The 27996-nt window shown below is 46.2% G+C and overlaps 1 protein-coding gene across 2 annotated transcripts in view; it reads right to left on the bottom strand.

Moving 5' to 3' along the window:
- Positions 1 to 7526: 7526 nt before the first annotated feature.
- ENTPD7 (ectonucleoside triphosphate diphosphohydrolase 7) overlaps positions 7527 to 27996 on the bottom strand; it is an 86730-nt gene continuing 66260 nt past the window's right edge. For both annotated transcript variants that reach the window (XM_038744143.1, XM_038744144.1), the window contains 4 exons: positions 25019 to 25346; positions 18527 to 18612; positions 16294 to 16455; positions 7527 to 10153 (listed from right to left, as the gene is read on the bottom strand). In XM_038744143.1, the coding sequence (XP_038600071.1) occupies positions 9925 to 10153; positions 16294 to 16455; positions 18527 to 18612; positions 25019 to 25346 (805 nt within the window). In that variant the 3' untranslated portion in view covers positions 7527 to 9924. The remainder of the gene's footprint in view (positions 10154 to 16293; positions 16456 to 18526; positions 18613 to 25018; positions 25347 to 27996) is intronic.

The following is a 27996-nucleotide window of genomic DNA, read 5'->3' as shown; positions in this document are numbered from 1 at the left end:
AAGCGCTTGGGAAGTACAAGTTCCAGAAACGTTTGCTGGGCACCACAGAGACCAGAGATGGCACAGTCTTAGCCTTCTCTCTGTCCCTGCCATTCTCCCCACCCCCAAAAATATAATAATAATGGCATTTATTAAGCGCTTACTATGTGCAAAGCACTGTTCTAAGCGCTGGGGAGGATACAAGGTGATCAGGTTGTCCCACGGGGGGCTCACAGTCTTCATCCCCATTTTCCAGATGAGGTCACTGAGGCCCAGAGAAGTGAAGTGACTCGCCCGAAGTCACACAGCTGACAAGTGGCGGAGCCGGGATTTGAACCCATGACTTCTGACTCCAAAGCCCGGGCTCTTTCCACTGAGCCACACTGCTTTTCCAAGACTCCACCGGGACCACGGCTCTCGACTCCCCTGTTGTACCCTCTAGACCGTAAGCTCGTTGTGGGCGGGGATGTTGCCAACTTGTACTTCCCAAGTGCTTAGTACAGTGCTCTGCACACAGTAAGCGCTCAATAAATACGATTGAATGAATGAATGAATGAATGTCTCTATTGTTACGGAGTACTCTCCCAAGTGCTTAGTGGAGTGCTCTGCACCCAGTAAGCGCCCAATCAATACCACTGACTGACTGTCTTGAGTATTTTCGTACTGTTGGTGACCTAGGAGCAGCATGTTGTCAACTTGTACTTCCCAAGCGCTTAGTACAGTGCTCTGCACACAGTAAGTGCTCAATAAATACGGTTGAATGGAATCGAATCCCTTCTAGACTGTGAGCCCACTGTTGGTAGGGACCGTCTCTATATGTTGCCAACTTGTACTTCCCAAGCGCCTAGTACGGTGCTCTGCACACAGTAAGTGCTCAATAAATACGATTGAATTGAATTGAATCCCTTCTAGACTGTGAGCCCACTGTTGGGTAGGGACCGTCTCTATATGTTGCCAACTTGTACTTCCCAAGCGCTTAGTACGGTGCTCTGCACACAGTAAGTGCTCAATAAATACGATTGAATTGAATTGAATCCCTTCTAGACTGTGAGCCCACTGTTGGTAGGGACCGTCTCTATATGTTGCCAACTTGTACTTCCCAAGCGCCTAGTACGGTGCTCTGCACACAGTAAGCGCTCAATAAATACGATTTGAATTGAATCCCTTCTAGACTGTGAGCCCCCTGTTGGGTAGGGACCGTCTCTATATGTTGCCAACTTGTACTTCCCAAGCGCTTAGTACGGTGCTGTGCACACAGTAAGCGCTCAATAAATACGATCGAATGAATGAATCCCCCAGACCACCCTAGGTTTTCTCCCCATCCACCAGCTTGGCAACTGCAGCTTCCCCTACAAGCCCGTGGTTCCAGCCCACGGTGCAGGAAGACCTGCTAATAATAATAATAATAATAATAATAATAATAATAATAATGTTGGTATTTGTTAAGCGCTTACTATGTGCCAAGCACTGTTCTAAGCGCTGGGGGGGATACACGGTAATCAAGGTTGTCCCACGTGGGGCTCACAGTCTTCATCCCCACTTTACAGATGAGGGAGCTGAGGCCCAGGGAAGTGAAGTGACTCGCCCGAAGTCACCCAGCTGAGAAGTGGCGGAGCCGGGATTCGAACCCATGACCTCTGACTCCCAAGCCCGGGTTCTTTCCACTGAGCCACGCTGCTACTTAGCAGTGCTGCCGTCTTAGCCTTTCCCTCCTCCGGAGCCGCCCCGCTCCTCCCTTCAAGGAAGAAGGCCGCAGGCCAGAGGAAAGGAGGTGGAGAAGCTGCTCTGGGGGGTAATGGAGGAAAGGGGGAAGGTGAAGCATAAATTCTTTCATCCAGTCATATTTATTGAGCTATTTATTATTACTGTTATTTACTGTTATTTACTATTTACTATTATTATTTACTATTACTATTTACTAGTACTATTTACTAGTACTATTTACTATTACTATTTACTATTACTATTTACTGTTATTATTTACTATTACTATTTACTATTATTACTGTTATTTACTGTTACTGTTATTTTATATATTAATATATATTTATTATATATAAAATATATAATACATAACATAATATATAATTATATAATATATAACATATATTATAAATATATATTAATAACATTAACAATATTCTTTATTTATTAATATTAATCAATTGATTAATATTAACGATATCAATATAATATTAATATAATGCATTGTATGAATTATATAATATATTAAATTATATAATATATGATATAATATATATTTATTACTGTGTGCAGAGCACTGTACTAAGCGCTTGGGAAGGACAAGTTATTTACTTAACTATAATATTTATTTATTACTGTGTGCAGAGTGCTGTACTAAGCGCTTGGGAAGGACAAGTTATTTACTTAATAACTATAATAGTTATTTACTATTATTTACTATTTACTATTACTATTTACTATTACTATTTACTATTATTACTGTTATTTACTGTTACTGTTATTTTATATAAATATATAGAAATATATTTATTACTGTGTGCAGAGCACTGTACTAAGCGCTTGGGAAGGACAAGTTATTTACTTAATAACTATAATATTTATTTATTACTGTGTGCAGAGCACTGTACTAAGCGCTTGGGAAGGACAAGTTATTTACTTAATAACTATAATAGTTATTTACTATTATTTACTATTTACTATTATTATTTACTATTACTATTTACTATTACTATTTACTATTATTACTGTTATTTACTGTTACTGTTATTTTATATAAATATATAGAAATATATATTTATTTATTACTGTGTGCAGAGCACTGGACTAAGCGCTTGGGAAGGACAAGTTATTTACTTAATAACTATAATAGTTATTTACTATTTACTATTATTATTTACTATTACTATTTACTATTACTATTTACTATTATTATTTACTATTACTATTTACTATTATTATTTACTATTATTACTGTTATTTGCTGTTACTGTTATTTTATATAAATATATAGAAATATATATTTATTTATTACTGTGTGCAGAGCACCGGACTAAGCGCTTGGGAAGGACAAGTTGGCAACATCCAGAGACGGTCCCTACCCAACGTGAAGACCACGCGTATAAAATCGGAAGGGTGAGGGGAGGTGGGGCTGCTGGCTCCGTCTGTTTCTGGAGCTTCTTCAGTCCCCAACCCCTAGAAAAGTGGCTTTGCTCAACAATCAATCAATCAATCGTATTTATTGAGCGCTTACTGTGTGCAGAGCACTGGACTAAGCGCCTGGGAAGAACAAGTCAACACCATCTTCTTCCAGCCTTGCATAAAAACGGGACCTACTCTAAAGCCCTTCCCTCTTTTCAGTCCCTCTTCTGAGCCCTGAATTCATTCATTCATTCATTCATTCATTCATTCAGTCCTATTTATTGAGCGCTTACTGTGTGCAGAGCACTGTACTAAGCGCTTGGGAAGTATAAATCGGCAGCATATAGAGACAGTCCCTACCCAACAGCGGGCTCACAGTCTAGAAGGGGGAGACAGACAACAAAACCAAACATGTAAACCAAATAAAATAAATAGAATAAATATGTACAAGTAAAATAGAGTAATAAATATGTACAAACATATATACAGGTATCTACAGCGCCTGGCATGTAGTAAATACCGCTCAAAATCATCATCATCATCATCTGATGGCATCATCTGATGATGATGATGATGGCATTTGTTAAACTGTACACTGTACTACTTACCTGAATGGGCAGGAGTGTGTCCAATACATTTAATTCTCCCCCCCTGAGTGCTCAGTACAGTGCCCTGCATCCATCAGGTAAGCAGCGTGGCTCAGTGGAAAGAGTCCGGGGTTGGGAGTCCGGGGGTTTGAATCCCGACTCCACCACTTGTCAGCTGTGTGACCTTGGGCAAGACACTTAACCTCTCTGTGCCTCAGTTACCCATCTGTAAAATGGGGGTGAAGACTGTGAGCCCCCCATGGGACAACCTGATCACCTTGTAACCTCCCCAGTGCTTAGAACAGTGCTTGGCACATAGTAAGTGCTTAATAAATGCCATTATTATTATCAGATGTAGCGTGGCTCGGTGGAAAGAGCACAGGCTTGGGAGTCAGAGATCATGGGTTCAAATCCCAACTCCACCACTTGTCAGCTGCGTGACCTTGGGCAAGCCACTTAACTTCTCTGTGCCTCCATTACCCCATCTGTAAAATGGGGATGAAGTCTGTAAGCCCCCCCGTGGGACAACCTGATCACCTTGTAACCTCCCCAGCACTTAGAACAGTGCTTGGCACATAGTAAGCGCTTAATAAATGCCATTATTATTATTATCAGGTGTAGCATGGCTCAGTGGAAAGAGCACGGGCTTGGGAGTTGGAGGTCATGGGTTTGAATCCCGACTCCACCACTCATCAGCTGTGTGACCTTGGGCAAGCCACTTAACTTCTCTGTGCCTCCGTTACCCCATTTGTAAAATGGGGATGATGACTGTGAGCCCCCCGTGGGACAACCTGATCCCCTTGTAACCTCCGCAGTGCTTAGAACAGTGCTTGGCACATAGTAAGCGCTTAGTAAATGCCATCATCATCATCATTATTATTATTATCAGGTGCAGCATGGCTTGGTGGAAAGAGCACGGGCTTGGGAGTCGGAGGTCATGGGTTCGAATCCCAACTCCACATAGTAAGCGCTTAACAAATGCCATCATCATTATTATTATTAAAATGGGGATTAAAGACTGTGAGCTCCATGTGGGTCAACCTGATCACTTTGCAACCTCCCCAGCGCTTAGAACAGTGCTCTGCACGTAGTAAGTGCTTAATGCCATTATTATTATTATTCTACAGAACTGATGATAGTTCTCTGTGTGTTCTCACTGCGTGTTTTGGCTAGCAAATTAAGGAACATTCTTCCCACCACACACCTCTATCTGTGAGCCCACTGTTGGGTAGGGACTGTCTCTATGTGTTGCCAACTTGTACTTCCCAAGCGCTTAGTACAGTGCTCTGCACACAGTAAGCGCTCAATAAATACGATTGATGATGATGATGATAGAAAACGATGTCAAGAGAAAGAGTTGCGCTGTTGCCAGCTCGTGACATCAAGGCCCAAGTACCGTAGCAGGACTGCCAAGGGGAGCTGACGCCTGCTGGTTTCGGGGGCTACGGTGAAGCAGCAGCGTGGCTCAGTGGAAAGAGCCCGAGCTTGGGAGTCTGAGGTCGTGGGTTCGAATCCCGGCTCCACCACTTGTCAGCTGTGTGACCTTGGGCAAGCCATTTAACTTCTCTGGGCCTCCGTTACCCCATCTGTAAAATGGGGATGAAGACTGAGAGCCCCCCCGTGGGACAACCGGATCACCTTGTAACCTCCCCAGCGCTTAGAACAGTGCTTTGCACATAGTAAGTGCTTAATAAATGCCATTATTATTATCATCAGGTGCAGCGTGGCTCAGTGGAAAGAGCATGGGCTTGGGAGTCGCAGGTCATGGGTTCGAATCCCAACTCCACCACTTGTCAGCTGCGTGACCTTGGGCAAGCTACTTAACTTCTCTGTGCCTCAGTTACGCCATCTGTAAAATGGGGATGATGACTGTGGGCCCCCCGTGGGACAACCTGATCATCTTGTAACCGCCCCAGCGCTTAGAACAGTGCTTTGCACATAGTAAGCGCTTAATAAATGCCATTATTATTACTATTATTATTATCATCAGGTGCAGCGTGGCTCGGTGGAAAGAGCACGGGCTTGGGAGTCTGAGGTCATGGGTTCGAATCCCGACTCCACCACTTGTCAGCTGCATGACCTTGGGCAAGCCACTTAACTTCTCTGGGCCTCCATTACCCCATCTGTCAAATGGGGATGACGACTGTGAGCCCCCGTGGGACAACCTGATCACCTTGTAACCTCCCCAGTGCTTAGAACAGTGCTTGGCACATAGTAAGCGCTTAACAAATCCCATTATTAGTATTATCCGGTGCCCCATAAATAGTACTGACACTGATTCTGGGCTCCTTCAGACCTTAGTTGTTTTCCATCAAACGGCCAGAAACAATGAATCGAGCCAGCAAAGGGCAGTTTGGTCTCACCAAAAACCAATTATGCTGAAGCAGTTTCTTTGGTGAATTTAGAGTTAAAAGTAATAATGGCATTTATTAAGCGCCTACTATGTGCAAAGCACTGTTCTAAGCGCTGCAGTAGATACAAGGTAATCCGTTTATCCCACATGGAGCTCACAGTTGTAATCCCCATTTTCCGGATGAGGCAACTGAGGCCCAGAGAAGTGAAGTGACCTGCCCAAAGTCACCCACCTGACAATTGGCGGAGCCGGGATTTGAACCCATGACCTCTGACTCCCAAGCCCGGGCTCTTTCCACTGAGCCACGCGTTTGAACATCACACAGTGACTGAAAGATGGAAAAAAACATTTGTTTTCACACTGCAAAAAATTTCCAACCTTATTCTACGGTTTGGAAAGCCAGATTCGGAGGACGGAGTGGTTAATAATAATAAGAATGATGGCATTTATTAAACGCTTACTATGTGCAAAGCACTGTTCTAAGCGCTGGGGAGGTTACAAGATGATCAGGTTGTCCCCTGGGGGGGCTCACAGTCTTAATCCCCATTTTACATTTGAGTTAACTGAGGCACAGAGAAGTTAAGTGACTTGCCCAAAGTCACACAGCTGAGAAGTGGAGGAGCGGGGATTTGAACCCATGACCTCTGACTCCCAATCCCGGGCTCTTTCCACTGAGCCACGCATTTGAACATCACACAGTGACTGAAAGATGGAAAAAAAACATTTGTTTTCACACTGCAAAAATTTCCAACTTTATTCCACGGTTTGGAAAGCCAGATTCGGAGGACGGAGTCATTAATAATAACAATAAGAATCATGGCATTTATTCAGTGCTTACTATGTGCAAAGCACTGTTCTAAGCACTGGGGAGTTTACAAGATGATCAGGTTGTCCCACATGGGGCTCACAGTCTTAATCCCCATTTTACAGATGAGTTAACTGAGGCACAGAGAAGTTAAGTGACTTGACCAAAGTCACCCAGCTGAGAAGCAGAGGAGCCAGGATTTGAACCCATGATCTCTGACTCCCAAACCCGGGCTCTTTCCACTGAGCCACGCGTTTGAACATTACACAGTAACTGAAAGATGGAAAAAAGACATTTATTTTCACACTGCAAAAATTTCCAACTTTATTCTACGGTTTGGAAAGCCAGATTCGGAGGACGGAGTCATTAATAATAACAATAAGAATCATGGCATTTATTCAGTGCTTACTAGGTGCAAAGCACTGTTCTAAGTGCTGGGGAGTTTACAAGATGATCAGGTTGTCCCACGGGGGGCTCGCAGTCTTAATCCCCACTTTACAGATGAGTTAACTGAGGCACAGAGAAGTTAAGTGACTTGCCCAAAGTCACCCAGCTGAGAAGCGGAGGAGCCAGGATTTGAACCCATGACCTCTGACTCCCAAGCCCGGGCTCTTTCCACTGAGCCACGCGTTTGAACATTACACAGTAACTGAAAGATGGAAAAAAGACATTTGTTTTCACACTGCAAAAATTTCCAACTTTATTCCACGGTTTGGAAAGCCAGATTCGGAGGACGGAGTGGTTAGGTGACCAAGTGGCAGGAACGGCTTCCTCGTTCCTTGGATTGTTCCGGAAAAACCCGGAGAGGCCGCTCTTCCTTCCCAAGTGTTTTTACATGCCACACTGGGACAAGAACCACAGGGATGGCAAATACTAGCAAGGGCAAACAGATCGGAGGGTTGGGAACTAAAAGGTTTGAAAACAATCTGAAAAACATTTCAAAACGTTAAACGGAATGAGTCCTGGACTAGAAACCCCCGCCAGCCACGCTACCAACTGGCTGTTTGGCACTGGGCAAGCGTCAGTCTCTGTGCCTCTGTTTCCCCATATAAAAGGGGACTCATAATACTTCCCTCGTCCTACTGATCCCTACCTCACAGGAAAAATAACGAGGTAGTAGGGCTGTGCTTTAAATTCTTTAGAAAGACACTATTAGATAGCAAGATATTATTTTTTTCTGTCATCCAAGCGGCATACCTTTGATTGTGGTCCAAGTGGAAAGAAGGTTGAAAGAAACCAGGGGGAATGGCGAGCAGCAAAATGGGCATCCAGTGGAATTGTTTACAGATCCAGAGGGACATCTTTGATACGCTCGAGCGCTGCTTCGTTAGTCTTGGACGAGTCTCACAGAATCATCGACTTTATCATAACCGTTACCGGGCACGGCTACTAGAGTCGGGTCCCACTGTGTTTAAAAATACAAAGAACAACAACAAAAAAAACCCGGGCAAGCCCAGGCTATCCGGACAGGACCATTGGAAATGAACTAAGGGCTGGTGAGACTGACGAGATTCGGCGAAATTGATTGGGGCCAATGACTACGATGAAATGTGGAAACCAAATTCACAAAGGCAACAGTAAATTAGGCAAAGGTAGAACTGGGGAAATGCAGTGAGAGCAGGAATGTGGAAAGATCTTCCCAAGGAAGCTGGGAAGTCTCCAGCACCAGACTAATTTTAGACTGCCCAGGGAAAACTAGGAAACTCCTTAACTGAGGAGCAACTGGGGCTCTGACGTCAAGGACATCGCACTCTTGGAGAGTCACGCTTCCATCTTGGGTCCGTTTTGAGTGGGATTATGAAACCACCCCCCTTGCGTTCCAGTGAGACGTTCATACTTCCAGGGTTAGCGTTTTCTCTCTTCCCGAGAGGCTGCGTCGCTGTCACCTTGGTTCTTCCCGCTTTTCTTTCAAAATTGATGATAAGATGCTTCGCTCCCTAGGCTTCAGACGTCAGAAGGAACCAACGGATTACGGCAAGAGAAGGCTGAGGTGGCAGAAGGGAGTGGTTTGATAAGTTTTACGGGCAAACGTCTGTATGGAAAGAAAAGGGGGCCCTGAAGGGATCAAAATTGGGTTAAAGCCATTTTCTTTCTCCTCAGCTGGGAAATGCCGCTGTCAATCAATCAATCAGTCATATTTATTGAGCGCTTACTGTGTGCAGAGCGCTGGACTAAGCGCTTGGGAAGTACAAGTTGCACAAGTATAAGCTGTCGTTGCTGAACTTTGGATTTGTCTCCTACTGGTATCTCAGTCCACGCACCCTCCGGGGTGGGACCTGCCACCATCCGAAAGGTTAAAACTAAAACAATTTCCCGCATTTTACGGTCCCGCTCCACTGCCTGGACGCCGCGTTCCGCCCTTTCGCGCACATCTCCCTCCGTCCGCTGGATTTGTCTCCTACTGGTATCTCAGTCCACGTACCCTCCGGGGTGGGACCTGCCACCACCCTAAAGGTTAAAACTAAAACAATTTCCCGCACCTTACGGTCCCACTCCACTGCCTTTCACGCACATCTTCCTCCGTCCTTGGGTCATTTCTCCTACCTGGTAGGGAAACGAGGCCTGATGGCAAAGAGAAAACAAATCCCTGTCCCTCCGGCCCCGGCTCCGGCCGGCCACTCGGAGGCTCAAGAAGCGAGGATAATGCCCAGGCCCGACCCGTGAGGTAAATCGGTAGGGAAAGCTCAAACTGCCAGAACGGGGAGCGGGTCAAGTTTGGTCCAAACCTCCCCCGGGCCCCTTAGAAATGGGATGTGATTCTCCAGGAGCCACATTTCCTTAGCAGCGCGATAGGCCGGGTGCGGAGATGGGGTTCTCCGGGCGGGCGCCGAGCCGTCGGGATCGTATCGGAATCGAAGCCCTGGAGTAGCACCAGGCGTGTCGTCTTCCACTTCCCGATGAGATTCGTCGCGGGCTAAGTTCTGGCTTCGGTCGGGGAGAGGGGTTTACCGGCACATCCGGATTCGGAAGTGCCAAGGAGGAGCGTCCGACGCCGGTGAAGCAGCACGGAGGACGGGGCGGGAGGCACGGGAGCCCAGCGTCCTGCTTCAGTCCCGGCCGCGGGAGCGCCGTGGCCATCACGACCCCACCTGAACCCCCATCAAAGGCACCACCTCCCCTATCCAGCGGTCCAACGGGGCCAAGGGCCGGGCCTGCCGGTGGTGAATCCGCCGCAGCCGCAGGAGGTAGAGGACGATAGCCAGGAGCACCACCAGGATGCAGGCGAAGAAGAGATAATGGTTGTACACGAAGGAGAGGCGGAACCAGCTGCCGTGGCCCTGCCGGACGCTCTCCTGCCGGAGATCCCTGGGAAAGAGAAGAGTCGTTAACTCATCCGTCCATTCATTCATTCAGTCGTATTTATTGAGCGCTTACTGTGTGCAGAGCACTGGACTGAGCGCTTGGGAAGGACAAGTCGACAACATATGGAGACGGTCCCTACCCAGCAGCAGGCTCACAGTCTAGAAGGGGGAGACGGGCAACAAAACATGTGGACAGGTGTCAAGTCATCAGAATAAATAGAAAGCTAGATTCAAGCATATTTATGGAGCGCTTACTATATGCAGAGTACTGGACTAAGCGCTTGGGAAGGACAAGTTGACAACATATTGAAACGGTCCCTACCCAGCAACGGGCTCACAGTCTAGAAGGGGGAGACAGACAACAAAACAAAACATGGACAGGTGTCATCAAAATAGAAAGAAAGCTAGATTCATTCAATTCAATCGTATTTATTGAGCGCTTACTGTGTGCAGAGCACTGGACTAAGCGCTTGGGAAGGACAAATTGACAAGATATAGAAATGGTCCCTACCCAGCAACGGGCTCACAGTCTAGAAGGGGGAGACGGACAACAAAACAAAACATGTGGACAGGTGTCATCAAAATAAACAGAAAGAAAGCTAGATTCATTCAATTCAATTGTATTTATTGAGCGCTTACTGTGTGCAGAGCACTGGACTAAGCGCTTGGGAAGGACAAATTGACAAGATATAGAAATGGTCCCTACCCAGCAACGGGCTCACAGTCTAGAAGGGGGAGACGGACAACAAAACAAAACATGTGGACGGGTGTCATCAAAATAAACAGAAAGAAAGCTAGATTCATTCAATTCAATCGTATTTATTGAACACTTACTGTGCGCAGAGCACTGGACTAAGCGCTTGGGAAGTACAAGTTGACAACATATAGAGACGGTCCCTACCCAGACGGGCTCACAGTCTAGAAGGGGGAGACAGACAACAAAACAAAACATGTGGACAGGTGGCAGGTCATCAAAATAAATAGAAAGCTAGATTCATTCAATTCAATCGTATTTATTGAGCGCTTACTGTGTGCAGAGCACTGGACTAAGCGCTTGGGAAGTACAAGTTGACAACATATAGAGATGGTCCCTACCCAGCAACGGGCTCAGTCTAGAAGGGGGAGACGGACAACAAAACAAAACATGTGGACAGGTGTCAAGTCATCAAAATAAACAGAAAGCTAGATGCACATCATTGACAAAATAAATAGAATAGTAAATATGTACAAGTAAAATAAATAGAGTAATAAATCTGTACAAATATATATAAAGGTGCTGTGGGGAGGGGAAGGAGGTAGGGCAGGGGTGGGGTGGGGAGGAGGAAGGGAAAATCGCACTTGGATTTGTACCCTTTCATTACCCTTCCCTCAGCCCCATAGCACTTTCATGCATATCTGTAATTTCTTATTTATTGATATTTATGTCTGTCTCCCTCACTAGACTGTGAGCTCCTTTGCACAGAGAATGTGTCCATCACCTCTGCTATACTGTACTCTCCAAGTGCTTAGAGAAGCAGCGTGGCTCAGTGGAAAAAGCCCGGGCTTTTGGAGTCAGAGGTCATGGGTTCAAATCCCGCTCTGCCAATTGTCAGCTGGGTGACTTTGGGCAACTCACTTCACTTCTCTGGGCCTCAGTTCCCTCATCTGTAAAATGGGGATGAAGACTGTGAGCCCCCCGTGGGACAACCTGATCACCTTGTAACCTCCCCAGCGCTTAGAACAGGGCTTTGCACATAGTAAGCGCTTCATAAATGCCATCATTATTATTAGTAGTAGTAGTAAGTGCTTTGCACAGAGTAAACATTCAATAAATACAAGCTACTGATACGTTAACTTCAGAGAAGCAGCGTGGCTGCAGAGAAGCAGCGTGGCTCAGTGGAAAGAGCATAGGCTCTGGAGTCAGAGGTCATGGGTTCAAATCCCGGCTCCGCCAATTGTCAGCTGTGTGACTTTGGGCAAGTCCCTTCACTTCTCTGGGCCTCAGTTCCCTCATCTGTAAAATGGGGATGAAGACTGTGAGCCCCTCATGGGACAACCTGATCACCTTGTAACCTCCCCAGCGCTTAGAACAGTGCTTTGCACATAGTAAGCGCTTAATAAATGCCATCATTATTATTAGTAGTAGTAGTAAGTGCTTTGCACACAGTAAACATTCAATAAATACAAGCGATTGATAGGTTAACTTCAGAGAAGCAGTGTGGCTCAGTGGAAAGAGCATGGGCTCAGGAGTCAGAGGGCATGGGTTCAAATCCCGGCTCCGCCAATTGTCAGCTGGGTGACTTTGGGCAAGTCCCTTCACTTCTCTGGGCCTCAGTTCCCTCATCTGTAAAATGGGGATGAAGATTGTGAGCCCCCCATGGGACAACCTGATCACCTTGTAACCTCCCCAGCGCTTAGAACGGTGCTTTGCACATTGTAAGCGCTTAATAAATGCCGTCATTATTATTAGTAGTAGTAGTAAGTGCTTTGCACACAGTAAACATTCAATAAATACAAGCGATTGATAGGTTAACTTCAGAGAAGCAGTGTGGCTCAGTGGAAAGAGCATGGGCTCAGGAGTCAGAGGGCATGGGTTCAAATCCCGGCTCCGCCAATTGTCAGCTGTGTGACTTTGGGCAAGTCCCTTCACTTCTCTGTGCCTCAGTTCCCTCATCTGTAAAATGGGGATGAAGACTGTGAGCCCCCCATGGGACAACCTGATCACCTCGTAACCTCCCCAGCACTTAGAACGGTGCTTTGCACAGAGTAAGCGCTTAAAAAATGCCATCATTATTATTATTAGTAGTAGTAGTAATTGCTTTGCACACAGTAAACATTCAATAAATGCAAGCGATTGATCGGTTAACTTCAGAGAAAATACAATTTGCTGTAGACTAATGAACCCAATTATGAACCCATCATGTTGACATCCTCACTGCTTCCCCACTCACACTCTGCCTCAGTGGCTTTGCAGAAGTTGCTTTGCACTAGGCTTTGCTGCTAAGAAAAGCAGCATGGCCTAGTGGAAAGAGCACGGGGCTGGGAGGAGGAGTCAGAAGGGCCTGAGTTCTAATCCCAGCCCCGCCACCTGTCTGCTGTGACCTTGGGCAAGTCACTTCACTTCTCTGGGCCTCACTTACCTCATCTGGAAAATGGGAATTAAGACTGTGAGCCCTCTGTGGGACAAGGACTGTGTCCAACCTGACTCGGGTATCTACCCCAATCAATCAATCAATCAACCGTATTTATTGAGCGCTTACTGTGTGCAGAGCACTGGACTAAGCGCTTGGGAAGTACAAGTTGGCAACATATAGAGCCAACAGTGGGCTCACAGTCTAGAAGGGGGAGACAGAGAACAAAACCAAACATACTAGCAAAATAAAATAAATAGAATAGATGTGTACAAGTAAAATAGAGTAATAAGTATGTACAAACATATATACATATATACAGGTGCTGGGAAGGAGGTAAGATGGGAGGGATGACGAGGGGGAGAGGAAGGAAGGGGCTCAGTACAGTACCTGGCACGTAGTAAGCACTTAACAAATGCCGTTTAAAAAAAAAAAAAAAGAAAAGAAAAATTCGGCCAAAATTCGGGGGTTTGAGTCTCTCCCTCAGATACAACTGTTTCGTGGCTACCAAAGTACACGCTGGAACGTTTTTGTTAGCGGGGTTTGAAAAACCTGTGAATCCTTCCCAGCCAGAACCTACAAATCAATCAATCGTATTTATTGAGCGCTTACTGTGTGCAGAGCACTGTACTAAGCGCCTGGGAAGTACAAGTTGGCAACATGTAGAGACGGTCCCTACCCAACAGTGGGCTCACAGTCTAGGAGGGGGAGACAGAGAACAAAACAAAACATATTAACAAAATAAAATAGATAGAATACATATATATAAATAAAATAAAAAAATAATTGTCCCATGGGGGGTTCACAGTCTTAATCCCCATTTTACAGATGAGGTAACTGAGGCTCAGAGAAGTGAAGTGACTTGCCCAAAGTCACCCAGCTGACAATTGGCTGAGCCGGGATTTGAACCCATGACCTCTGACTCCAAAGCCCGGGCTCATTCATTCATTCATTCAATCGTATTTATAGAGCGCTTACTGTGTGCAGAGCACTGTACTAAGCGCTTGGGAAGTACAAGTTGGCCACATCTAGAGACGGTCCCTACCCAACAGTGGGCTCACAGTCTAGGAGGGGGAGACAGAGAACAAAACAAAACATATTAACAAAATAAAATAAATAGAATAGATATGTACAAGTAAACTAACTAAATAGAGTAATAAATCCGTACAAACATATATACTTGTAGACTGTGAGCCCACTGTTGGGTAGGGACCATCTCAAAGTGTTGCCAACTTGTACTTCCCAAGCGCTTAGTACAGTGCTCTGCACACAGTAAGCGCTCAATAAATACAATTGATTGATATATACATCTGTACAGGTGCTGTGGGGAAGGGAAGGAGGTAAGGCGGGGGGAATGGAGAGGGGGAGGAGGAGGAGAGGAAGGAAGGGGCTCAGTCTGGGAAGGCCTCCTGGAGGAGGTGAGCTCTCGGTAGAGCCGTCTCCTCCAGCAGAAGCAGAGAATTATTAAGTAATTTTAATCACTCAATTCATTCAATTGCATTTATTGAGCGCTTACTGTGTGCAGAGCACTGTACTAAGTGCTTGGGAAGTACAAGTCGGCGACATACAGAGACGGTCCCCACCCAACAATGGGCTCACAGTCTAGAAGGGGGAGACAGACAACAAAACAAAACACGTGGACAGGTGTCATCAGAATAAATAGAAGTAAAGCTAGATGCACATCATTAGCAAAATGAATAGAATAGTAAATATGCTCAAGGAAAATAAAATAAAATAGTGGTTAGAATGTACAAGTAAAATAAATAGAGTAATAAATATGTACAAACATATATACATCTATACAGGTGCTGTGGGGAAGGGAAGGAGGTAAGATGGGGGGGATGGAGAGGGTTATTGTGTGTGGAGCACTGAACGAAGCCCTTGGGGGAATATAGGACAACAATAAACAGACACTAAATAATAAACACATTCCCTGCCCACAACATACTGACAGTCTAGAGGGACTACGGTCTGTGGTCCAGAGCAGACTGGTTCTGCTTTGTGGTTTAGCATCATTCCACCTCCGTCGTCCTTCTCTTTCCCTTCCTTTGAAACCCACAGCATCCACTTCTGCCACCCACTTCAGATACTAGTCAATCAATCGATCAATCATATGTATTGAGCGCTTACTGTGTGCAGAGCACTGGACTAAGCGCTTGGAAAGTCCAAGTTGGCAACGTACAGAGACGGTCCCTACCCAACAGCGGGCTCACAGTCTAGAAGGGGGAGACAGAGAACAAAACCAAACATATTAACCAAATAAAATAAATAGAATAGATATGTACAAGTAAAATAGAGTAATATGTACAAACATATATACATTTAAGGTTCTCATCATCATCATCATCAATCGTATTTATTGAGCTCTTACTATGTGCAGAGCACTGTACTAAGCGCTTGGGAAGTACAAATTGGCAACATATAGAGACGGTCCCTACCCAACAGTGGGCTCACAGTCTAGAAGGGGGAGACAGAGAACAAAACCAAACATACTAACAAAATAAAATAAATAGAATAGATATGTACAAGTAAAATAGAGTAATAGGTACAGACATATATACATTTAAGGTTATCATCATCATCATCAATCATATTTACTGAGCGCTTACTATGTGCAGAGCACTGTACTAAGCGCTTGGGAAGTACAAATTGGCAACATATAGAGACAGTCCCTACCCAACAGTGGGCTCACAGTCTAAAAGGGGGAGACAGAGAACAAAACCAAACATACTAACAAAATAAAATAAATAGAATAGATATGTACAAGTAAAATAGAGTAATAGGTACAGACATATATACATTTAAGGTTCTCATCATCATCATCATCAATCATATTTATTGAGCGCTTACTATGTGCAGAGCACTGTACTAAGCGCTTGGGAAGTACAAATTGGCAACATATAGAGACAGTCCCTACCCAACAGTGGGCTCACAGTCTAAAAGTCCTCGTCTCCCAGAAACATTCAGGGGAGGGGGGTCCAAGGAATGGGGTGGGACTCACAGCCAAATCACGGGTGAACTCGTTTAGTTTTACCTGAGAGGTAAGAAACGTGTTTTATACAGAATGGCTCCGAGCGTCCACTGCACCTCCCTGTCATACACCAACTGGGCCGTTCGCAGGTTTGGATAGTCACGGGGAAAATGGAATCCTTCATGAAGGACCTGGTACATCCAGGCTGATTTAAAACACTGATACCTGCAAGAAGAACACATCGAGCTCTCGTTTTTTACGGAGAAACGGCTTTATCGTTACGGGTGGGGAACGTGTCAGCTTATTCTGTTGTACCGTCCTCTCCCAGATGCTTAATTGGTGCCCTGCACGTGGTAAATGTTCAATAAATCCCAGTGATTGACCGGTTGATGGGCATTCCGCTTGACATCTACTGAGGCCTGCTCCTTCCCACTTCCCGGTTCCAGGACGGAGCCAAATCAGGGTTGAAGGGGCCACTGCCAGGGAAGGGCTTTCCCGTCCATCTGGCGTGAGAATCAATCAATCAATCGTATTTATTGAGTGCTTACTGTGTGCAGAGCACTGTACTAAGCGCTTGGGAAGTACAAGTTAGCAACACATAGAGACGGTCCCTACCCAACAGTGGGCTCACACTCTAAAAGGGGGAGACAGGGAACAAAACCAAACATACTAATAAAATAAAATAAATAGAATAAATATGTACAAGTAAGATAAATAAATAGAGTAATAAATATGTACAAACATATATACATATATACAGGTGCTGTGGGGAGGGGAAGGAGGTAAGGTGGGGGGATGGAGAGGGGGACGAGGGGGAGAGGAAGGAGGGGACACTCGTGAGAAGGTGAGCAGGAATTCACCCTAACACTATGACACCGGGTTTGGGTTATTCAGAGAAGCAGCGTGGCTCAGTGGAAAGAGCCCGGGCTTTGGAGTCAGAGGTCGTGGGTTCAAATCCCAGCTCCGCCGATTGTCAAATGGGTGACTTGGGGCAAGTCACTTCACTTCTCTGGGCCTCGGTTACCTCATCTGTAAAATGGGGATTAAGATTGTGAGCCCCACGTGGGACAACCTGATCACCTTGTATCCCCTTCTCTGGGGCAAGTCACTTTTAGACTACCCCGCCCCCCCCCCCCCCTTTTAGACTGTGAGCCCACTGTTGGGTAGGGACTGTCTCTATATGTTGCCAACTTGTACTTCCCAAGCACTTAGTGCTCTGCACACAGTAAGCGCTCAATAAATATGATTGATTGATTGATTGATTGACTTAACTTCTCTAGGCTTCAGTTACCTCATCTGTAAAATGGGGATTAAGATTGTGAGCCCCACGTGGGACAACCTGATCACCTTGTATCCCCTTCTCTGTGCCTCGGTTACCTCATCTGTAAAAAGGGGGATTAAGACTGTGAGCCCCCCCCACCGTGGGGCAACCTGATCACCTTGTAGCCTCCCCAGCGCTTAGAACAGTGCTTTGCACATAGTAAGCGCTTAATAAATATCATCATTATTATTATCATTATTATTATTCAGAAAAATGCGTCAACACTCTTAAATGAGCCAGGCGTGGCCGGGCGTCCCAGTGACCAAATAGGCTTTCACTCTTTGGAGAGCTATTGAGATTTATTACCTGTTCAATTTCTCCCTATTAATCAATCAATCAATCAATCGCATTTATTGAGCGCTTACTGTGTGCAGAGCACTGTACTAAGTGCTTGGGAAGTACAAATTGGCAACATATAGAGACAGTCCCTACCCAACAGTGGGCTCGCAGTCTAAAAGGGGGAGACAGAGAACAAAACCAAACATACTAACGAAATCAAATAAATAGAATAGATATATACAAGTAAAATAGAGTAATAAATATGTACAAACATATTTTTAGACCCCCCCCTTTTAGACTGTGAGCCCACTGTTGGGTAGGGACTGTCTCTATATGTTGCCAATTTGTACTTCCCAGTACAGTGCTGTGCACATAGTAAGCGCTCAGTAAATATGATTGATTGATTGATTGATTGATATATACATATATACAGGTGCTGTGGGGAAGGGAAGGAGGTAAGATGGGGGGGAAGTCTGTGTTCACACCCCCATTCCCTCCAAACCAACTGGCCCCCGCTGTCGATTTTGAAGTCCCTGAAGGGCAGGGATGATGTCAATGTCAAGCTTCAGTCTGGGTCTCCCAGGAATACTCCACCACACCACCCGTTTCCTCCCCCTCAGAGCTCAAAAACGGTCCCCGGCCGTAAGCGGCCTCCACCGCGAGCCCACCCTTGAGGAGACCCCGGGGGCTCCTTACTTGACGCGATGCTGGTCCGCGTGTGAGGAGAAGAGGCCGCTCTTGAACCTCTGCGTTAGAACGGGCCACGGCATGCCGCAGTAATCCTAGGAGGGAAACGGTGAACCTCTGGAATGAGGATGGGGGGCAGCCAGTTCCACCCACAATCACGTTTATTAGACAAAGGATGGGGAGAAGCAGCGTGGCTCAGTGGAAAGAGCCCGGGCTTCGGAGTCAGATGTCATGGGGTCAAATCCCAGCTCCGCCAACTGTTAGCTGTGGGACTTCTGTTGCCAACTTGTACTTCCCAAGCGCTTAGTACAGTGCTCTGCACACAGGAAGAGCTCAATAAATACGATTTATGATGATGATGAGGATGACTTTGGGCAAGTCACTTAACTTCTCTGGGCCTCAGTTCCCTCATCTGTAAAATGGGGATGAAGACTGTGAGCCCCCCGTGGGACAACCTGATCACCTTGTAACTTCCCCAGCGCTTGGAACAGTGCTTTGCACATAGTAAGTGCTTAACAAATACCATTATTATTAATAGATGCCATTATTAATACAATGACCCAGAGAGCCAATAACCACAGCTAATCAACAAATTATTAGACTAATAAGGGGCATCCGGAAGGTCCTGAAACCACACACCCATAGCAGCGTTAAAGGACAGTGGTCTCTCAAACTTTCATATTCCTTTTGGATCATCACCCCAAAGACGGTCCATTTTTATTCCCGTCCAGTGGGCCCAGAGAACTCGAGCCTAAAAGCCCGGCACCTGTTTCGAGAGAAATATGGAAATGTCCCATCTTGAGTTCAAGTGCTTACACCCTGGAAAATTAAAGCACTTGGTATCCTTCCCGCCGCCGTCCCCCTGACCTTACAACATAACCTTCATTCATTCATTCATTCATTCAATCGTCTTTATTGAGCGCTTACTGTGTGCAGAGCACTGTACTAAGCGCTTGGGAAGTACAAGTTGGCACCATATAGAGACGGTCCCTACCCAACAGCGGGCTCACAGTCTTGAAGGGGGAGAACCTAGAACCTTATGGTCTAGAAGTCTTATAGTCTTATAATAATAATAATAATAATGGCATTTGTTAAGCGCTTACTATGTGCAGAGCACTGTTCTAGGCGCTGGGCGGGGATACAATGTGATCAAGTTGTCCCACGGGGGCTCACAGTCTTAATCCCCGTTTTTTTTTTACAGATGAGGGAACTGGCTCAGAGAAGTTAAGTGACTTGCCCAAGGTCACACAGCAGACTTGTGGTGGAGCCGGGATTCGAACCCATGACCTCTGACTCCAAAGCCCGTGCTCTTTCCACTGAGCCACGCTGCTTTTCAAGTCTAGTATAAGTCTAGACTACGCTGCTTCTTATAAGTCTAGTACCTTATGCCTTTCCATTCCCCTATCGATGTCATTTTAATGTCTGTCTCCCCTTCTAGAATGTGAGCTCCTCACGGACAGGTAACATGTCTAACTCTATTTATTTATTACTCTATTTATTTATTACTCTATTTATTTATTACTCTATTTATTTATTTCTCTATTTATTTATTACTCTATTTATTTATTTTACTTGTACATATCTACTCTATTTTATTTTGTTAATATGTTTTGTTTTGTTGTCTGTCTCCCCCTTCGAGACTGTGAGCCCACTGCTGGGTAGGGACCGTCTCTGCATGTTGCCAACTTGTACTTCCCAAGCGCTTAGTACAGTGCTCTGCACACAGTAAGCGCTCAATAAATAAGATTGATTGATTGATTGATTGACTGAACTCTACTGACACTGTACTAAGCTCCACGGTGGATACAAGCAAATCAGGCTGGACACAGCCCTTGTCCCACATGGGGCTCGCAGCCTTAATCCCCATTTTACAGGTGAGGGAATTGACGCACGGGGAAGTTAAGTGACTTGCCCAAGGTCACACAGCAGACAAGCGGTGGAGACGAGTCTCGATGGACTCAGCAAGCAGTAAGCATTCAATAAATACCACTGATTGACCGATTTGACCAATTTTAATAATAATAATAATGAGGATGGTATTTGTTAAACACTTACTATGTGCAAAGCACTGTTCTAAGCGCCTGGGGGGGAGATACAAGGTGATCAGGTTGTCCCACGAGGGGCTCACAGTCTTAATCCCCATTTTACAGATGAGGGAACTGAGGCACAGAGAAGTGAAGTGACTTGCCCAAGGTCACACAGCAGAGAGGTGGTGGAGACAAGTCTCAATGGACTCAGCACGCAGTAAGCATCCAATAAATACCACTGACTGACCGATTTGATCAATTTTAGTCTTGAGAGCCTTTGTCAGAGGAAGGCAACCACGCAACAACATCCTCAGACGTGTCGAGCCACCCAAAACGCTTGACTGCAGTGTCGTCTAGTGGATAGAGCCCGGGCCTGGGTGTCAGAAGGACACGAGTTCTAATCCTGGCTCCACCACTTGTTTGCTGTGTGACCTCGGGCAAGTCACTTCCCTGTGCATCAATTCCCTCATCTGTAAAATGGGGATTAAGACTGTAAGCCCCATGTGGGGCAAGGACAGTGTCCAGCCTGATTTGCTTGTATCCACCCCACAGCTTAGTACAGTGCTGGGCACATAGTAAGCGCCTAGCATGGCCTAGTGGATAAAGCACACGCCTGAGAGTCAGAAGGTCATGGGTTCTGAGCCCAGTTACACCACTTGTCTGCTGTGTGACCTTGGGCCAATCACTTCACTTCTCTGTGCCTCAGTTCCCTCATCTGTAAAACGGGGTTTAAGACTGTGAGCCCCATGTGGGACAGAGACTGTGTCCAACCTGATTTGCCTGTATCCACTCCAGTGCTCAGTAATAATAATAATAATGATGGCATTTATTAAGCGCTTACCATGTGCAAAGCACTGTTCTAGTACAGTGCCTCACACATAGTAAGCGATTAGCAAATACCATCATCATCATCATCATAACAAATACCACAATTATTAAGATTCTACCCGTGATGCCCAGATTTCCGTGAGATTGTAACCCAGCTGATGTCACACACACACACACACACTCACACATGGCTAATAATAATAATAAATAATAATAATAATTGTGGTATTTAAGAGAAGCAGCGTGGCTCAGTAGAAAGAGTCAGCGGTCATGGGTTCAAATCCCCACTCTGCCAACTGTCAGCTGTGTGACTTTGGGCAAGTCACTTCACTTCTCTGGGCCTCAGTTTCCTCATCTGTAAAATGGGGATGAAGACTGTGAGGCCCCCGTGGGACAACCTGATCACCTTGTAACCTCCCCAGCGCTTCGAACAGTGCTTTGCACATAGTAAGCGCTTAATAAATGCCATTATTATTATTATCATTAATAAGAGGTTACTATATGGCAGGCACTGAACTAAGCACTGGGGCAGATATAAGCAAATCAGGTTGGACACAGTTCCTGTCCCACAAGGGGCTCCTAGTCTCAATCCTCATTTTCCAGATGAGGTAACTGGGGCCCAGGGAAGTGAAGTCATTACTCCCAAGCGCTTAGTCCAGTGCTCTGCACACAGGTGAGCGCTCAATAAATACGATTGAATGAATGAATGAATGGCTATTTAGCAGGCACTGAACTAAGCGCTGGGGTGGATATAAGCAAATCAGGTTGGACACAGTTCCTGTCCCACAAGGGGCTCCTAGTCTCAATCCTCATTTTCCGGATGAGGTAACTGGGGCTCAGGGAAGCCAAGTGATTGCTCCCAAACGCTTAGTACAGTGCTGTGCACACCATAAGTGCTCAATAAATATGATTGAATGAATGAATGAATGACTATTTGGCAGGCACTGAACTAAGCACTGGGGTGGATATAAGCAAATCCGGTTGGACAGAGTTCCTGTCCCACAAGGGGCTCCCAGTCTCAATCCTCATTTTCCGGATGAGGTCACTGGGGCCCAGGGAAGAAGCCAAGTGATTACTCCCAAGCGCTTAGTACAGTGCTCTGCACACAATAAGTGCTCAATAAATACGATTGAATGAATGAATGAATGGCTATTTAGCAGGCAGTGAACTAAGCACTGGGGTGGATATAAGCAAATCCGGTTGGACAGAGTTCCTGTCCCACAAGGGGCTCCCAGTCTCAATCCTCATTTTCCGGATGAGGTAACTGGGGCCCAGGGAAGAAGCCAAGTGATTACTCCCAAGCGCTTAGTACAGTGCTCTGCACACAATAAGTGCTCAATAAATAGGATTGAATGAATGGCTATTTAGCAGGCACTGAACTAAGCGCTGGGGCGGATATAAGCAAATCAGGTTGGACACAGTTCCTGTCCCACAAGGGGCTCCTAGTCTCAATCCTCATATTCCGGATGAGGTAACTGGGGCCCAGGGAAGTGAAGTGATTACTCCTAAGCGCTTAGTACAGTGCTCTGCACACAGTAAGCGCTCAATAACTACGACTGAATGAATGAATGAATGAATGAATGTTTGGCAGGCACTGAACTAAGCGTTGGGGTGGATATAAGGCCCTACTGAGAGCTCACCTCCTCCAGGAGGCCTTCCCAGACTGAGCCCCTTCGTTCCTCTCCCCCTCGTCCCCCTCTCCATCCCCCCCATCTTACCTCCTTCCCTTCCCCACAGCACCTGTATATATGTATATGTTTGTACATATTTATTACTCTATTTATTTATTTATTTTACTTGTACATATCTATTCTATTTATTTTATTTTGTTAGTATGTTTGGTTTTGTTCTCTGTCTCCCCCTTTTAGACTGTGAGCCCTGTTGGGTAGGGACTGTCTCTATATGTTGCCAATTTGTACTTCCCAAGCGCTTAGTACAGTGCTCTGCACATAGTAAGCGCTAAATAAATGCGATTGATGATGATGATATAAGCAAATCAGGTTGGACAGAGTTCCTGTCCCACAAGGGGCTCCTAGTCTCAATCCTCATTTTCCAGATGAGGTAACTGGGGCCCAGGGAAGCCAAGTGATTACTCCCAAGTGCTTAGTACGTGCTCTGCACACAGTAAGCGCTCAATAAATATGATTGAATGAATGAATTAATTACTATTTGGCAGGCACTGAACTAAGTGTTGGGGTGGATAATAGTAGTAATTAATATAATAATAATAATAATAAAAATAAAATAAAATCAGGTTGGACACAGTTCCTGTCCCACAAGGGGCTCCCAGTCTCAACCCTCATTTTCCAGATGAGGTAACTGGGGCCCAGGGAAGCCAAGTGACTTGCCCAAGGTCACACAGCCGACAAGCGGCATAGGTCAAAGCCACCGATCAATCAATCAGTCGTATTTATCGAGCGCTTACTGTGTGCAGAGCACTGTACTAAGCGCTTGGGAAGTACAAGTTGGCAACGTAGCACTAACACCAGCCTCCAGAATGAACACGAACACTCTGAGGTTGGCAGACAATGGGACACCCAGGTCCCTGGACCCACTGTTGGGTAGGGACCGTCTCCATATGTTGCCAACTTGTCCTTCCCAAGCGCTTAGTACAGTGCTCCGCACACAGTAAGTGCTCAATAAATACGATTGAATGAATGAATGAATTACTATTTGGCAGGCACTGAACTAAGTGTTGGGGTGGATAATAATAATAATAATAAAATAAAATCAGGTTGGACACGGTTCCTGTCCCACAAGGGGCTCCCAGTCTCAATCCTCATTTTCCGGATGAGGTCACTGGGGCCCAGGGAAGCCAAGTGACTTGCCCGAGGTCACACAGCCGACAAGCGGCATAGGTCAAAGCCACTGATCAATCAATCAGTCGTATTTATCGAGCGCCTAATGTGTGCAGAGCACTGTACTAAGCGCTTGGGAAGTACAAGTTGGCAACATAACACCAACACCAGCCTCCAGAATGAACGCGAACACTTTGAGGTTGGCAGACAATGGGACACCCAGGTCCCTGGACCCACTGATGGGTAGGGACCGTCTCCATATGTTGCCAACTTGTCCTTCCCAAGCACTTAGTACAGTGCTCCGCACACAGTAAGTGCTCAATAAATACGATTGAATGAATTACTATTTGGCAGGCACTGAACCAAGTGTTGGGGTGGATAATAATAATAATAATTATAATAATAATAAAATAAAATCAGGTTGGACACAGTTCCTGTCCCACAAGGGGCTCCCAGTCTCAATCCTCATTTTCCAGATGAAGTCACTGGGGCCCAGGGAAGCCAAGTGACTTGCCCGAGGTCACACAGCCGACAAGCGGCATAGGTCAAAGCCACGGATCAATCAATCAGTTGTATTAACTGAGCGCTTACTGTGTGCACAGCACTGTACTAAGCGCTTGGGAAGTACAAGTTGGCAACATAACACCAACACCAGCCTCCAGAATGAACGCGAACACTTTGAGGTTGGCAGACAATGGGACACCCAGGTCCCTGGACCCACTAGGGACCGTCCCTCTATGGTGCCAACTTGTCCTTCCCAAGCGCTTAGTCCAGTGCTCCGCACACAGTAAGCGCTCAATAAATACGATCGATCGATTGATTCCCCGCGGGCCCGGGGCGTTAGTTACCTGGGCAGCCTTGACGAAGGTGGGGCCGTGGTAGCGGCCCCCGATGCGCAGCACGTCCTCCGTGCAGTAGAAGAACTCGGAGAAGCCGTAGAACTCGCTGCTGGTGAAGTTGATGGGGGACTGGTAGATCCCGTTCAGAGAGGCCCGGCTGGCGTTGGGGCGGGACAGCAGCAGGGGATGCAGTCCTTGGGCGCACGCCGTCCAGTCCCCTCTGCCCCGGAGGTGCAGGACCTGACCGCTCCTCTCCACCACGTCCACGAGGCCCACGGGTAAGCAGGGGTCCAGCAACGGGCTTTCGGGGCTGGCACCTGCCCGTTGGCCCAGCAACCTGACCCCACGGCAACAACATCATCATCATCATCATCATCATCATAAAGGCATTTATTAAGCGCTTACTATGTGCTAGTTCTAAGCGCTGGGGAGGTTACAAGGTGATCAGGTTGTCCCGGGGGGGGGCTCACAGTCTTCATCCCCATTTGACAGATGAGGGAACTGAGGCCCAGAGAACTGAAGTGACCTGCCCGAAGTCACACGGCTAATTGGTGGGGTCGGCCGCTTTGAGTGCCCGGCTTACTCTACGAGACCCAAACCACTGAAATCTGCTTTTGAGGGTGTTTGCTAAGCGCTTACTACGTGCCAGGCACCGTTCTAAGCGCTGGGGGAGATAGGAGCTAAATGGGGTTGGATGCGGTCTATGACTCACCGTCTTAACCCCCATTTTGCAGATGAGGGGACCGAGGCTCGGAGGAAGTGTCAGCTGGGTGACTTTAGGCAGGTCACTTCACTTCTCTGGGCCTCAGTTCCCTCATCTGTAAAATGGGGATGAAGACTGGGAGCCCCCCGTGGGACAACCTGATCACCTTGTAACCTTCCCAGCGCTTAGAACGGTGCTTGGCACATAGTAAGCACTTAACCGTGGCTCTGTGGAAAGAGCCCGGGCTTTGGAGGCAGAGGTCATGGGTTCAAACCCCGGCTCTGCCGATTGTCAGCTGTGTGACTTTGGGCAAGTCACTTCACTTCTCTGGGCCTCAGTGACCTCATCTGGAAAATGGGGATGAAGACTGTGAGCCTCTTGAGGGACAACCTGATCAATCAGTCAATCAATCGGATTTCTTGAGCGCTTACTGTGTGCAGAACTCTGTACTAAGCGCTTGGGAAGTACAAGTTGGCAACATATAGAGAAAAGACGGTCAATCAATCAATCGATGGTATTTATTGAGCGCTTACTGTGTGCAGAGTACTGTACTAAGTGCTTGGAAAGTCCAAGTTGGCAACATATAGAGACGGTCCCTACCCAACAGTGGGCTCACAGTCTGATCACCTTGTAACCTCCCCAGGGCTTAGAGCAGTGCTTTGCACATAGTAAGCGCTCAATATATGCCATTATTATTATATTATTATTAATAAATGCCATTATTATTATTATATTATAAGTGACTTACCCAAGGTCACACAGCAGACAAGTGGCAGGGCCGGGATTAGAATCCAGGTCCTTCTGATTCCCAGGCCCAAGCTCTACCCGCTAGGCCAGGCGGCTTCTCGTGTATCTAATGTATTTATGTTGTGGACAGGGATCATGCCTACCAACTCTGTCGTCCTGAACTCTCCCAAGGGCTTAGTACATTACTTCTCATACAGTAAGCGCTCAATAAATACCACTTATAATAATAGTAATAGTAATAATGGCATTTGTTAAGCGCTTACTATGTGCAAAGCACTGTTCTAAGCGCGGGGGGGGGGGGGGAACAAGGGGATCAGGTTGTCCCTCGTGGGGCTCGCAGTCTTCATCCCCATTTGACAGATGAGGGAACTGAGGCTCCGAGAAGTTAAGTGACTTGCCCAAGGTCGCACAGCAGACAGGTGGGGTTGATTGATTCCCCTGCCCTGAGGTTCCTTCCTCCCACCCCTCCCCTAATGGGCCTAACCTCGGTTCTATCCCTCTTCAAAACTCCCTTAAAATCCCAACTCCTTCAGGCGGCTTTCCAAATACCCTGCTCACGTCAGCCCAACTACCGGCTCGTGTATTTTATCCTTTCCTCCAGCACTTATGTACATATTCCTTCTTTCTTCCAATTGTTTTTACTGAGCGCTTACTGTATGCACTATACTAAGCGCTTGGGAGAGTACACTATCACAATAATCACACACCCCCTGCCCACAACGAGCTTACATCTCCTCCTCCCCATCCCCCCGGCCCTACCTCCTTCCCCTCCCCACAGCACCTGTGTATATGTTTCTACAGATTTATTACTCTATTTATTTTACTTGTACATATTTACTATTCATTTTGTTAAGGATGTGCATCTAGCTTTATTTCTATTTATTCTGACGACTTGACACCTGTCGACATGTTTTGTCTCGTTGTCTGTCTCCCCCTTCTAGACTGTGAGCCCGCTGTTGGGTAGGGACCGTCTCTATATGTTGCCAACTTGTACTTCCCAAGCGCTTAGTACAGTGCTCTGCACACAGTAAGCACTCAATAAATATGACTGAATGAATCTAGCTTTATTTCTATTTATTCTGACGACTTGACACCTGTCCACGTGTTTTGTTTTGTCGTCTGTCTCCCCCTTCTAGACTGTGAGCTCATTGTTGGGTGGGGACCGTCTCTATGTGTTGCCAACTTGTACTTCCCAAGCGCTTAGTACAGTGCTCTGCACACAGGAAGTGCTCAATAAATATGATTGAATGAATATGAACAGCTGTACTTGTAAATTCAGAGAATTAATCAGCTATGTCATCCTGCTACATCTGCACTGCTTCTGTTTACATCCTTGTGTTTTCCTCATTCAATCGTATTTATTGAGCGCTCACTGTGTGCGGAGCACTGTACTGAGCGCTTGGGAAGTGCAAGTCGGCAACATATAGAGACGGTCCCTACCCAACGACGGGCTCACAGTCTAGAAGGACAGAAACACATAGTGAGTGCTTAACAAATACCACAATTATTAGTATTATTATCCTTAATAAGGGGGAGA

Source organism: Tachyglossus aculeatus, chromosome 3 (genome assembly GCF_015852505.1).
Source record: "Tachyglossus aculeatus isolate mTacAcu1 chromosome 3, mTacAcu1.pri, whole genome shotgun sequence".
NCBI classification, from domain to species: Eukaryota; Metazoa; Chordata; class Mammalia; order Monotremata; family Tachyglossidae; genus Tachyglossus; species Tachyglossus aculeatus.
Note: the sequence above shows the minus strand (reverse complement) of the source record. Positions and strands in the feature narration are given on the sequence as shown.